The sequence below is a fragment of the Nerophis lumbriciformis genome, linkage group LG27, assembly GCF_033978685.3.
Source record: "Nerophis lumbriciformis linkage group LG27, RoL_Nlum_v2.1, whole genome shotgun sequence".
Classification (NCBI taxonomy): domain Eukaryota; kingdom Metazoa; phylum Chordata; class Actinopteri; order Syngnathiformes; family Syngnathidae; genus Nerophis; species Nerophis lumbriciformis.
In genome coordinates this window covers 23,423,720-23,437,568 of record NC_084574.2, presented here as the reverse complement: position 1 = coordinate 23,437,568, position 13,849 = coordinate 23,423,720, and the positions used below count along the sequence as shown (strand labels likewise).

Here is a 13,849-nt window from a genome sequence, read left to right as displayed (position 1 = left end):
CCAGAGTGGTGTTTGGGGCCTCCCCAAGTCCATTCCTACTCGCAGCTACAATCAGAAAACACCTAAAACAATATGAAACAAAACAACCACAGGTTGTAGAGACACTAAGAGAGTCACTTTACGTCGATGATTTCATTGCAAGCGCACACAGTGTTGAAGAGGCCTACCATGTGATAGCCACTGCAACCCAAATGCTGTCAACCGCAGGCATGGACCTCTGCAAGTGGATGACCAACTCTCATGAGCTGGAGAAGAAATGGAAGGAGGGCACAGCAGACCACACACTGGCATCGGAGACACACGGAGCTGTGCTCAAGGTGTTGGGCCTAGTGTGGAGACCAGAAACAGATGACTTCACCTTTGACCTCAGACCGCTATTAAGCATCTTAAAAGACAAGAAGAACACAAAGAGAAGTGTTCTGCAGTCAGCTGCACGCATCTATGACCCACTCGGGTTCCTGACACCTTTCACAATCAGAATCAAGTGCATGTTTCAAGAAATGTGGGAGAGAGGACTCTCCTGGGACAAAGAGCTACCACCTGACCTGACTCAAGAATGGCAACAATGGTGTTCAGAACTGCCCCAGCTACACCAGCTCGCCATACCAAGGTGGTATCGAACAGACATGCAGCCAGAAAATAAACATGCCCTAACACTACATGTGTTCTGCGACGCAAGTGAAAGAGCTTACAGTACTGCAGCGTACCTACAAGGTGAATCGCCAGACGGAGAACCTATAATGAGTCTCGTCGCTTCCAAATCCAGGGTGGCTCCTCTCAAGAAAATGACACTGCCACGCTTGGAGCTCATGGGAGCTGTGATTGGAGCGACACTAGCCAACAACTTGATGACGACTCTAAAACTGGAACAAAATCAGATAAGAATGTGGACAGACTCTATGATTACACTGCATTGGATTTGCAGCTCAGCTCAGAAGTGGAAACAGTTTGTTGCAAACAGAGTGACCGAGATCCAGTCACTGACCAACCCTGAGAGATGGTCACACATCCCAGGGAAGATAAATCCAGCTGACCTCCCCACAAGAGGACAAAGTGTTGTAGGGCTGATACAGAACCACCTATGGTGGAACGGGCCCAGCGTTCTGACATCAACTGATCAGTCAGAGGAGACTGAAAATGACAATGTTCCAGACAAGGTGAATGCAGAACTAAGGTCTAGCCAACAGATCACTGTACAGCTCGCTGCAAATGACACAGACCCCACTGAACCAGTGTTAGAACTGGAAAGATACAGCAAGCTGAAAAGAGTCCTCAGAGTGACAGCCTGGATAAAGAGATTCATAGCCAATGCTCAAACAAAAACAAAGAAAAAGGGAGAACTAACTGCTGACGAGTTCTTCGAAGCAGAAAAGTACTGGATCAAGACAACACAACAACAGAGTTTCAGCCAGGAGATCAAACAACTGAAAGCGGAAAAGGGCCTAAACAATGACTGCAAGATTAAAGAATTCAAACCTTTCCTGGATGAACACGAGCTGCTCAGTGTGGTAGGAAGGCTGCAGCAGTCCGAGTTCACATACAGAGAGCAGCACCCATGGATTATGCCCTATAAACACAGATATTCAGAACTGCTGATACAAAGCTGTCATGAAAAAGTGATGCACTCAGGAGTGAGAGACACTCTCGTTCAAGTGAGGGAGAGATACTGGAGCGTGCCAGGCAGCTAGTGAAGAGAACTGTGGCCAGCTGCAGTTTGCAAAAGATTCAAGGCAAAGGCCGGACAGCAGATCACTGCGCCCTTGCCCAAAGACCGAATAACTGAATCCCCATCATTCGAAGTCACAGGTGTGGATTTTGCAGGTCCACTTTATGTGAAAACAGATGATTCTGGGAAGAAGTCATACATCGCGCTATTCACCTGTGCTGTTACCAGAGCAGTACACCTGGAACTGGTTTCAGATCAGTCAACAGAGACATTCTTGTTAGCGCTGAAAAGATTCATCTCCAGAAGAGGATTATGCAAAATAATCTACTCAGACAATGCCAGAACATTCAAGAGAGCTGACCAAGACCTGAAGGAGCTGTGGAAAGCTATCAAAGAACCCCAGCTGTTAAAATTCTTCTCAGAAAAGGGCATCACCTGGAAGTTCATTGCAGAAAGAGCAGCCTGGTGGGGTGGATTCTGGGAGAGGCACGTCCGATCAGTAAAAACATGCCTGAAGAAAGTTCTAGGGAGAGCTTCACTCAACTTTGAAGAGATGTGCACAATACTGACAGAGGTGGAGGCGATCATAAACTCAAGACCTCTGACATTTGTGCACAATGAAGTGGATGAACCACAGCCGCTGACCCCAGCCCACTTTCTGGTGGGAAAACGGCTGACCTCTCTGCCACCAAAGCCCTTCCCTGCTAACTTTCAGCACCCAACTGCAAACAAGGCAGAGATCACTCGAAGATGGATGTACAGACAGAGACTCACAACCAGTTTCTGGACCGCCTGGCGCAGGGATTACCTACTGGACTTGAAGTCAGCGCACCGCTGTGACACACCGACACCCACACCACTGAAAGTGGGTGACGTTGTACTCATTGGAGAGGACAACACCCCCAGACAAACCTGGAAACTGGGAAGAATCACAGAACTGTTTACCGGCAGAGATGGACTTGTCAGGTCGTGCATAGTCCGCACTCCCTCAGGGACTTTGTTAAGAAGACCTATTCAGTTACTGTACTGTCTTGAGATTTAGATGAACGTAGTTCATGGGGGGAGGATGTTGTAACTTTTGCGTTATATAGTTCATGTGTGATGATCATTTGATTTAATTGCTGATAAATTGATCTATTATTATTTACAGCTAAAAAGAGTTAAAAGGGAATTGATTTGATTTATACATGTATTTGATATTGATTATTTGAGAAACACTGACACTGAATTGAGTTGTTTTCTACTCAATAGCCGAACAAAGGGTTAACTAAAAGACTGCATGTTCCACAATGCATTGCGGCAAAACCGGATGTTAGAAAGGACCGGGAGCAGGTGCATTGTGGTTGTTGAGATTGAGGATTACGAGCCCACGGGTGATGAATGAATGACAGATAACAAGATATAAGGATCGTTTTGTACCGTTTTGTATGCCATTTTTTTCTTATATAAAGTACAACTTTATTACACATTTTCGACGTCCTGTCCAATACTTTGATCGTAGTTAATCTACAATCCGCCATTTTCTCAAACACCCAGTCAAATCAGCTCTGTTATTTTCCGTTTTTTTCGACTGTTTTCCGTACCTTGGAGACATCATGCCTCGTCGATGTGTTGTCGGAGGGTGTAACAACACGAACAGGGATGGATTCAAGTTGCACCAGTTTTTTGCAAAGATGCGAAAGTGGCAAGAAATTGGACGTTTGTTCCGCACACTTTACCGACGAAAGCTATGCTTGCATGTCTCATGACACATTATATGTATGTAATATTGGCTGCATTTCAGATAGTTGTTTGTGTGCCATGTTGTTCCAGACCACAGCAAACATTACCTAGTTTGCCAAAGATTGTAATAAATGCATTAAAAGAAGCCTGCCCTTTCCTTTAAATTGGACACACACATCTATACCTTTGGCCATTAAAAGCCAGTAATTTCCAGGAGTTATCTAACCTTCTGAGTAGCCTCTGATTTACTAATGGTTTCTAATGTTGTAAAAATGTGTAGAATAAATATTACATTTCAACATTTCTGTCTACGAAGATTTGCTTCAGCCTGCGACAAACAGTCATTTTGATAGTAGGCTATTATAGCTAATATAGACACTTATGTCATGTTTTGCTTTCATTATAAGACTTATATATGGCTTTTCCTTTTTTGCGGCTCCAGACAGATTTGTTTTTTGTATTTTTGGTCCAATATGGCTCTTTCAATGTTTAGGGTTGCCAACCCCTGTGTTAGACCATCGGTGTCCAAATTGTGTCTTTTTTTTTTAATGGCCCGCGGCAAAATCGTTTTTATTCTGATATTAACAGACTATCTTTTTTATTAGCTAATTTTGTATCTTTAACACCTCAGTCATATTTTAGTAATTGATGCATGCCAACGTTAGCAGGGCAGCATTCAAAACACATTATTTAATTACAGAGTAATATATTTTGGTACTTGACGCATGTCACACTCAGCATTTTAGCATGCTAACTTTAAAATGCTATATATATACTGTATTTATATATACTTTGTATCTGTAAATTATATGCAACAATATTTGTTTATATATACCAGGGATTCTCAAACTGTGGTATGTTTACTACTGTACGTGGGCTCTATCTAGTGGTACACCAAAGAAACACTTCATTGGAGTACAGTATTTTATTTTCCTAAACTCAAACACACAGTGTGTAATGCCAAAGTGACCAAAAAATATTAAATATACTTGTTAAATTAAACATCTGCCTTGTTTTTAATTAATACTTAGGCCTACTACACCACTGTGTTTTAATGTTGGTCATTATGATGATACTTGGATAGCTAAGTGTTTTCTTAGGTGGTACTTGGTGGAAAAAGTTTGAGAACCACTCATATAGACAATATTGGGTTTTAGACTGCAATATTGTTTTTAATTAAGGACACATATGCATGTCTAGCCTGTGTGCTATTGTATGCTCAGCTGTTGTGTAGCTGCTAGCTTCTAGTAGCCTACCATATTGAACTTTTTGAAATATACATAACTAAAATACAAGAAAAGATCAACCTTGTGTGCTTATTGGAAGACATTTAGATGCTAACTGGCTGTCCACAAGCAAGCGCTTACATCAGTGATTTTACATGTAAGCCGATACTTGTTTATTTGCTGATATCGAACCGATATCCAAAATCAGTATTGGATTAGGACACTCAACCGATTATTTTTTTATAATACAATAAATAATAAAAACAATAACAATAATAGACTTGATTTTTTACGCACGTTTCATTGTAATACATCGAAAAGTGTGAAACAACCACATTATAATGCATTACTTGCTTTTGATACTCAACTGTTTCCACATTTCTCAATGTATTGAAACCAGTCCAACTTCAAAATGCTCAACTCTTTCACAAAACATTCCAACTTTTCCAAAACGTCCACATTTTCCAAACCTAAATTCCCTTTAATCCTGAGAATTCTCACTAGTTCCAGATTTCTCAAACCATTCCAACATCAAAACAGGCAGAATAACTATTTCACACTTTCTAAAAATTCCCACTTTTTCTCATACTTCCATATTTTCTGGAAAACATTTCAGACCAGATATATATATATATATATATATATGGGGGTGTATTAGTGCCCAAGGCATGGGTAACTTACACATCTGTGAAGGCCATTAATGCTGAAAGGTACATACAGGTTTTGGAGCAACATATGTTGCCATCCAAGCAACATTATCATGGACGCCCCTGCTTATTTCAGCAAAACAACGCCAAGCCACGTGTTACAACAGCGTGGCTTCATAGTAAAAGAGTGTGGGTACTAGACTGTCTGTCCTGCCTGTAGTCCAGACCTGTCACCCATTGAAAATGTGTGGCACATTAAAGGGGAACATTATCACAATTTCAGAAGGGTTAAAACCATTAAAAATCAGTTCCCAGTGGCTTATTTTATTTTTCGAAGTTTTTTTCAAAATTTTACTCATCACGCAATATCCCTAAAAAAAGCTTCAAAGTGCCTGATTTTAACCATCGTTATATACACCCGTCCATTTTCCTGTGACGTCACACAGTGATGCCAATACAAACAAACAGCAAGGTATAGCGACATTAGCTCGGATTCAGACTCGGATTTCAGCGGCTTAACACTGTCTGATAAGATAATTACTAACAACTATGAACTAGGTTTACAGCATATGAAATACATTTGGCAACAACATGCACTTTGAGAGTGCAGACAGCCCATTTCAGGCGCGCTAAGAACATATATTTTTCCACGATTTCAGCACTCAGGTTAACCATACCTAAATAGACACAAAATACTGCATTACACAAGACTACCCGAATGTACTCGAATGATTGAAAAAAATAAATGTTTTTAAGCTAAATTATTGGTAAACACAGTTTATGTATAATAATTTACGTAAAACCGCGAGTAATGAATAAAGTTTTCATCAATTAATAAATTCTGTAGACATACCCTCATCCGCTCTCTTTTCCTGAAAGCTGATCTGTCCAGTTTTGGAGTTGATGTCAGCAGGCCAGGGAAGCTAGGGTCGATATTCTTCTCTTGATCATCTTCGGTGGCATAAGGGACGGTGTGAGCCAAGACATCCAGGGGGTTTAGCTCGCTCGTCTGCGGGAACAAACTGCCGCCATTTCTTGCCGTGCTACCGAGGTCCTTTGTCCCTGAATTGCTCACACACTCCGGCAGATTCAATGGGGGTCTGGCGGCAGATTTCTTTGACTTTATCGTTGGAAATGCATCTGCTTTGAGTGTCGCAGGATATCCACACATTCTTGCCATCTCTGTCGTAGCATAGCTTTCGTCGGTAAAGTGCGCGGAACAAACGACTGACCATTTCGTCGGCTTTTCCACACCCTCGTATTTTGAACAAATTTCGTCCAATTTCTTGCCACTTTGGCATCTTTGGGCCACTGGTGCAACTTGAATCCGTCCCTGTTCGTGTTGTTACACCCTCCGACAACACACCGACGAAAGTGAGAAAATGGCGGATTGCTTCCCGATGTGACGTCACGTTGTGACGTCATCGCTCCGAGAGCGAATAATAGAAAGGCGTTTAATTCGCCAAAATTCACCCATTTAGAGTTCGGAAATCGGTTAAAAAAATATATGGTCTTTTTTCTGCAACATCAAGGTATATATTGACACTTACATAGGTCTGGTGATAATGTTCCCCTTTAAGAATCGTAAAATACCACAACGGAGACCCCGGACTGTTAAACAACTTAAGCTGTACATCAAGCAAGAATGGGAAAGAATTCCACCTGAAAAGCTTCCAAAATTGGTCTCCTCAGTTCCCAAACGTTTACTGAGTGTTGTTAAAAGGAAAGGCCATGTAACACAGTGGTAAAAGTGCCCCTGTGCCAACTTTTTTGCAATGTGTTGCTGCCATTAAATTCTGAGTTCATGATTATTTGCAAAAAAAAAAAATTGTTTCTCAGTTCGAACATTAAATATCTTGTCTTTGCAGTCTATTCAATTGAATATAAGTTGAAAAGGATTTGCAAATCATTGTATTCTGTTTTTATTTACGAATCACACAACGTGCCAACTTCACTGGTTCGGCGTTTCGTATATATGTATATATATATATATATATATATATATATATATATATATATATATATATATATATATATATCGTTACTTTTGGCTGATTAGAAGTCTCACATATAGATACATTTTTTAAAGGCTTTGCAGTTTTGTGCTTCTCACACCAAAATGTGAGTGGGTGGAGTGTTTTCTTTCCTGGGACGGGTGCCAACCCCCTGTGAATGTAAGCAGCGATAAACAGGTGCAGAAATAGAGGGAGATGACACAGGGCCTTAGACATATCATGAATAAGATGTTGGGCGATACATGTTTCATGTACAGTATATTATGTGCGGTATATAGAGAGAAGCATACAGATGAATGTCTTTTAGAAGGGTTTCATAGCACAGTTTGGATAACGACACAGCCTGGTGACTCACTGCCAATATCCCCCTCTTTCCCACTGGCTTCAAAACAAGGCCTGGTTTCGTTTTTTTGTGCAATTGCCAGCAAATATAGTCGAACACATTGCATTTCTTACAGTCAGAATACTGAAAGTAAATATTTTATGATGACAGATAAAGGGGAAATGGCAGACACAAATAGATTGCTGCAAAAAGGAATCACCGTGGAATATGCATCGTATGTAAAAACTCAATTTCAGTCTGAACGAAAAAAAATAATATAATTGATAGATAAATGTTTTTAAATCAAGGTAGGATTCTCCGCTTTTGCCAGCTTACTTTTGTATTACACCTCAAAACGGTTTATCTTGCTTGCCTAATAATAAGTATAATTGAAAGACTTATGCACATACAAACCTCAAAACCAGTGAAGTTGGCACATTGTGTAAATGGTAAATAAAAACAGAATACAATGATTTGCAAATCCTTTTCAACCTATATTCAATTGAATAGACTGCAAAGACAAGATACTTAACGTTCGAACTGGAAAACGTTGTTATTTTTTTGCAATTATTAGCGCATTCGGAATTTGATGCCTGCAACATGCATCAAAAAAGCTGGCACAAGTGGCAAAAAAGACAGAGAAAGTTGAGGAATGCTCATCAAACACTTATTTGGAACATCCCACAGAGGAACAGGCTAATTGGGAACAGGTGGGTGCCATGATTGGGTATAAAAGCAGCTTCCATGAAATGCCCAGTCATTCACAAACAAGGATGGGGCGAGGGTCACCACTTTGTGAACAAATGCGTGAGCAAATTGTCGAACAGTCTAGGAACAACATTTCTCAACGAGCTATTGCAAGGAATTTAGGGATTTCAACATCTACGGTCCGTAATATCATCAAAAGGTTCAGAGAATCTGGAGAAATCACTGCACGTAACATTGAATGCCCGTGACCTTGGATCCCTCAGGCGGTACTGCATCAAAAAGCGACATCAGTGTGTAAAGGATATCACCACACGGGCTCAGGAACACTTCAGAAAACCACTGTCAGTAACTACAGTTGGTCGCTACATCTGTAAGTGCAAGTTAAAATTCTACTACGCAAAGCGAAAGCCATTTATCAACAACACCCAGAAATGCCGCCGGCTTCGCTGGGCCCGAGCTCATCTTAGATGGACTGATGCATAGTGGAAAAGTGTTCTGTGGTCTGACGAGTCCACATTTCAAATCGTTTTTGGAAACTGTGGACGTTGTGTCCTCCAGACCGAAGAGGAAAAGAACCATCCAAATTGTTATAGGCGCAAAGTTAAAAATCTAGCATCTGTGATTGTGTGGGGGTGTATTAGTGCCCAAGGCGTAGGTCTTTGTTACTTAGAATATGTTCCCCATACTAAAGTGTTACCAAAATAAAAAAAATAGTATCAAAATCAAATTACAGGATGTTATCTCATTTTCCTCGACTGATGCACTAACATCATGTGGTTTATTTGTATTTTTTACATATGTAGCATCATCTACAAATATACAAATAATTGCTATTGCGACATCTAGTGGACACATTTAGAACAACAGTTTCTTTCATTCAAAAATTTCGGCTCATTTTTAGGCTTAACAAACTCATCCCGTGGGCCGGATTAAACCTGTTCGCGGGCCTCACCCGGCCCACGGGCCGCATCCGGCCGTTTGACACCCCTGATGTAGAACAATCAAATATAATACCTAATAATGAACCAATAACATAATTGTGATTAAAGTGCTATGGCATAAAAAAAAAAATAAAATAAATAAAATAAATAAAATAAATAAAATAAATAAAATAAATAAAATAAATAAAATAAAATCACCATGTGATAGCCTTATTTAAGTGTGTGATGGCAGCAGGTACAAAAGTATTCTTATATCCTTCGGTTCTACAAAGACGAACAATGAACTGCCAACCAGAGCAAAGGAGCTGGAATTCACTGTGTAAAGGATGATGGGTGCAGTGGTGAATAATAGAGCTGGCCTTCCACTGCAGCTGTGTGGCATAGATGTCAGATAGGTTGAGTTGCAGCTCACCTATAAGCTTACTAGCCCACTTTACAATTTGGCTTAGTGCAAACTTGTTTCTCAAGGACAAACTACCAAACCATGACACCAGGATCGATTCAATATATGCCCGATAAAAGAGCGACAACATGGTTCTATCTATGTGGAGACGTGACAGTTTCCTCAGGCAATGAAGATGTTGGTGTCCCTTTTTTTACACACCGCTTCGCAGTTCACCTCGAAGGTCAGCTTTGAGTCTATGACCGTGCCGATGTACTTGTAGCTGTCCACACAGTCTACAGGCTGACCTTGGATGACTGTGTATTAATGAAGACAGAGACGGAAAATGGTTTGCACGCCTTATTAGACGACAATCCACTTTGCACACGTTCAGTAGATCAGCTTTGCGTGTGCTATCAAGTTTGCACGTGTTTACTACACGCAAACCTATTGTAAATCAGGCCTTAACTGCCCAATTTAAAATGGCCATGTACTGTAGATGGATATAACATCAAGTAATATAAACGGTAAGTAAAGGGATGAGTCAGGCTTGGGGGCCTCCCTTTTAAGTTCCGTCCCCCAGCAGTGGGGTGCCATCAAGGGCCAGCAAGGCCTTCTCTGCTGGCCTAACATAACCAGAAATCATGATCATAATTAAAGATAAAATTCATTTTTTTATTTACTTTCATACTGTCATATTATGCTCTTTCCAGTGCTGTTGTTTTTAGGTTAGAGTTTGTATCCAATCAGAATTCAGCTAGCTTATGTTGCCATGCTGTACCAAATCTGCCCGAGGCCTTCAGAATCAACAATGCAGGCGTCTGTGCACTGTAGGTGAACGGGAACATACAGTTGATAGACAATTTGAGAGAAAACCAGCATGGACAATAGGGCAGGCATGTCATTGTTTTCTGACTGCTCGAAGAAAAACAACATCCTAATCTACGATTTGACTCCCTCGAATGGCCTTGACGCTGTGTTATCAGGAACAGGCTGCTCTGAAAAACACCCCCGAGGACACCTCAACGATGGACGCTTTTGACCTCCCTTTTTCTCAACAAGCACCCGGTGTCGAACTTTGAGATCGGCCCCAGTCCACAAAAACACTTCAACATCACATCCAAGTTGATTGGGCATACATGCACGCACCTGCCCCTTCCCCAACCACCGCCTTCACCACCGCTTGTTTGCTCCAACTCACCTTCCCTCTGTTGCGAGTTTGTTGTGACTAAATGTAACGTGTTTATGTTTGCATTGCAAATGAGGTTTTTTCCCTTGGACTCAGTCTGGACCCCCTCTTGTCGATCCAGCCTTTGACTTATATTTTTTTACTCTCCCCCCTTTCCCAATATCACCTTTTTCTCACCTTTTTTTAAGGAGTGCCGTAAAAATGGCTGCACCGTCGGCGGTCTTGTCTTGTCTCCCTGTAACGTATGTCTGCTCTTAGTGGGACTGTGCCGAAAATATACTTTTCAGTTCTTATGTGTCTTGTGCATGTTAAGATTTGACAATAAATCATCTTGAATCTTGAATCTTGAATTGCGATAGCCAATCAGATCACGAGTTGTCAGTAAGGCCTTCTAGCTGGCCTCACATTGAACGTGACATTTACGCGTCCTGTGATTGGATACTCATCGGGACCATTAGCGGATAAATTTGAGAACACACACAGTTGATAGACAGTTGCGATAGCCAATCAGATCACAAGTTGTTGACAGTAGCCTATCTCGGTAGTCTGATGTTAATGAGACTGTGATTGGATACTCACTTGTCATTCCAAAGTGAGTATCCAATCACAAGTTGCAATTTACTCAAGCAGGAAGTGTTGACCCACAAAGAAGTAGAACAAACCATTGATTAGGTGGCAGATATATATTTGCAAGGCCATTTTCAAGAAGGATATTTAAAGACAAACTACATCTTGTGAGACGATGGCGACGATGAAATGGGGAAATGCCCGCCATTTCCACTCGAATAAACCGACTACGAGGGGTTATACGGCGTCGAATTGTGAGTTCAAATATTTTATTTCTTTATTTTTTCACGTTTAATGTTCTTTGCAATTTTAATTTTGACAGTACCACAAAAGATATGTTTTAATTGCTGAAGCGGGTTTATTGATTTTTAAATGCGCCAGAAAAGTTTTGTACACTGTTGAGGTGATTCAATGGCCAGTAGAGCGTAAATGTGTTTCTGTATAGTATTTCTCCAGCAATGGTCATGTGGTGACATAAATGATGGTATTTTGAGAGGTAATTATTGAAGTCGGACATCACTGAAGGCCTAGGTGGGAAACGCACGGCCCGCCACTGTCCCCCCAGCACCAAATGGCCTGCAATGCTTTGATTAGTTAATGTGGAGCTTTACCACTAATGTAAGCAGTGATCTTGTTTTATTTCTTGCAGATATTTCTGCTTGATACTGTACAGTACCCAAAGCACATTCAAATGTGCAACGAACATGACCACATAAAACTGAATATCATTTATCATAAGTTTTGTTTTACTTGACCTGTTTTCACCTTTGAAATACTCATTTAGAGTTTAAACTGACTTAATCTTAAAGCAGGGGTCGGCAACCCCAAATATTGAAAGAGCCATATTGGACCAAAAATACAAAAAAAAAGTCTGTATAGAGCGGCAAAAAATGAAAAGCCTTATATAAGTGTTATAATGAAGGCAACACATGATGTAAGTGTCTATATTAGTTATATTAGCCTACTATCAAAGGCTGACGCAAATCTTCGTTGACAGAAATGTTGTATTTTAATATTTATTCTACACATTTTTACAACATTGGAAATCATTAGTAAAATGGAGGCTTCTCACAGGATGAGATAACTTCTGGAAATTACTGGCTCAGAATGACCAAAGGTATATATGTGTGTGTCCAAGTTTAAGGAAACGGCAGGCTGTCTTCTTCTAATGGATTTATTACAATCTTTGCAAGCTGGGTAATGTTTGCTGTGGTCTGGAACAACATGGCACACAAACAACTATGGGAAATGCAGCCAATATTACATACAGATAATGTGTCATGAGATATGCAAATATAAATTAAATACACAGAAGACATAAGTAAAGGAAATTAAATGAGCTCAAATATACCTACAAACGAGGCATAATGATGCAATATGTGCTAACATGCCTAAATAGCATGTTAGCATCGATTAGCTTGCAGTCACAGACTGACCAAATATGCCCGATAAGCACTCCAGCAAATCAATAAAATCAACAAAGCTCACCTTTGTGCATTCACGCACAGCATAAAATGTTTGGTGGACAAAATGAGACAAAGGAGGAGTGGCATAAAACACGTCTTTCTGTGGCAGCATCGGAGAAAGTTGTAGATGTAAACAAACTATGATGAGTTCAAGGATTGTTGAAATTGGTAGGACAAAACGGTGCTTGCCAAATACTCTCATCAGTGAAGCATGTTTAACATAAACAGTGGGATTTCTAACAATTAGGAAGGTTTGTGTCATGTTTGTCCTCCTACAGAAAATATATTAAAACAAAAAAATATTTTTTTTCTACATCTTTTTCCGGTTTCACACATCTCTGAAAGAAGTCCAAGGAGCCACTAGGGCGGCGCTAAAGAGCGGCTCTAGAGCCACCGGTTGCTGACTAACTGTCAACATCTACGTGTCTACCCAGTGTGGTCATATGAACAAAAGTGCTTCCATAGAATTGTAAAGTGCTTTGTGTGTTCCTCACCATGGCAATCACAGCCGCCCCTGCGCCCGCCAGTGCACACACAAACAGGTGAAAGGTCAAGTCCAGCTGTAAGAGTCACAGTAAATACTTGGATCACCATCAAACAGTCGACTTATTTATGTCTTACTCGTTTTATCCACCGTGTCGGTTCAAACACGGTGGTTCTTACCTCGTTGGATTCGCACATCTGCAAGAACTTCCCAGATCCAGTGCAAAGCTTCTTCTCCTCAGATATGGTCACGGCTCCTGCTGAGCAAACATGGTTAAGACTGACTGAAGCCATATTGGTAATTATTATATATCTTTAAATTGGATTCAATATTGTATAATGATTAAATATAAAATATTGAATAATTTGTGGAGGGCCAACAGACTAAAACTAAATGATACTTTATATTAGGGATGTGCTAATTCAGGGATGTCATACTGGTTTTCATTGAGGGCCACATGGCAGTTGTGACTGCCATCAGAGGGCCACTTGTAACAGTGAATAATGTATGAATT

At 40.6% G+C, this 13,849-nt stretch overlaps 1 protein-coding gene across 2 annotated transcripts in view; it reads right to left on the bottom strand.

Moving 5' to 3' along the window:
• Positions 1-13,849, bottom strand: part of gpm6ab (glycoprotein M6Ab) — a 75,832-nt gene that overhangs the window by 14,117 nt on the left and 47,866 nt on the right. Inside the window, exons 5-6 of one of the 2 annotated variants that reach the window (XM_061988356.2) lie at positions 13,515-13,594; positions 13,346-13,411 (exon numbers count right to left, since the gene is read on the bottom strand). In XM_061988356.2, the coding sequence (XP_061844340.1) occupies positions 13,346-13,411; positions 13,515-13,594 (146 nt within the window). The remainder of the gene's footprint in view (positions 1-13,345; positions 13,412-13,514; positions 13,595-13,849) is intronic. The other variant, XM_061988357.2, reaches the window with a different exon arrangement.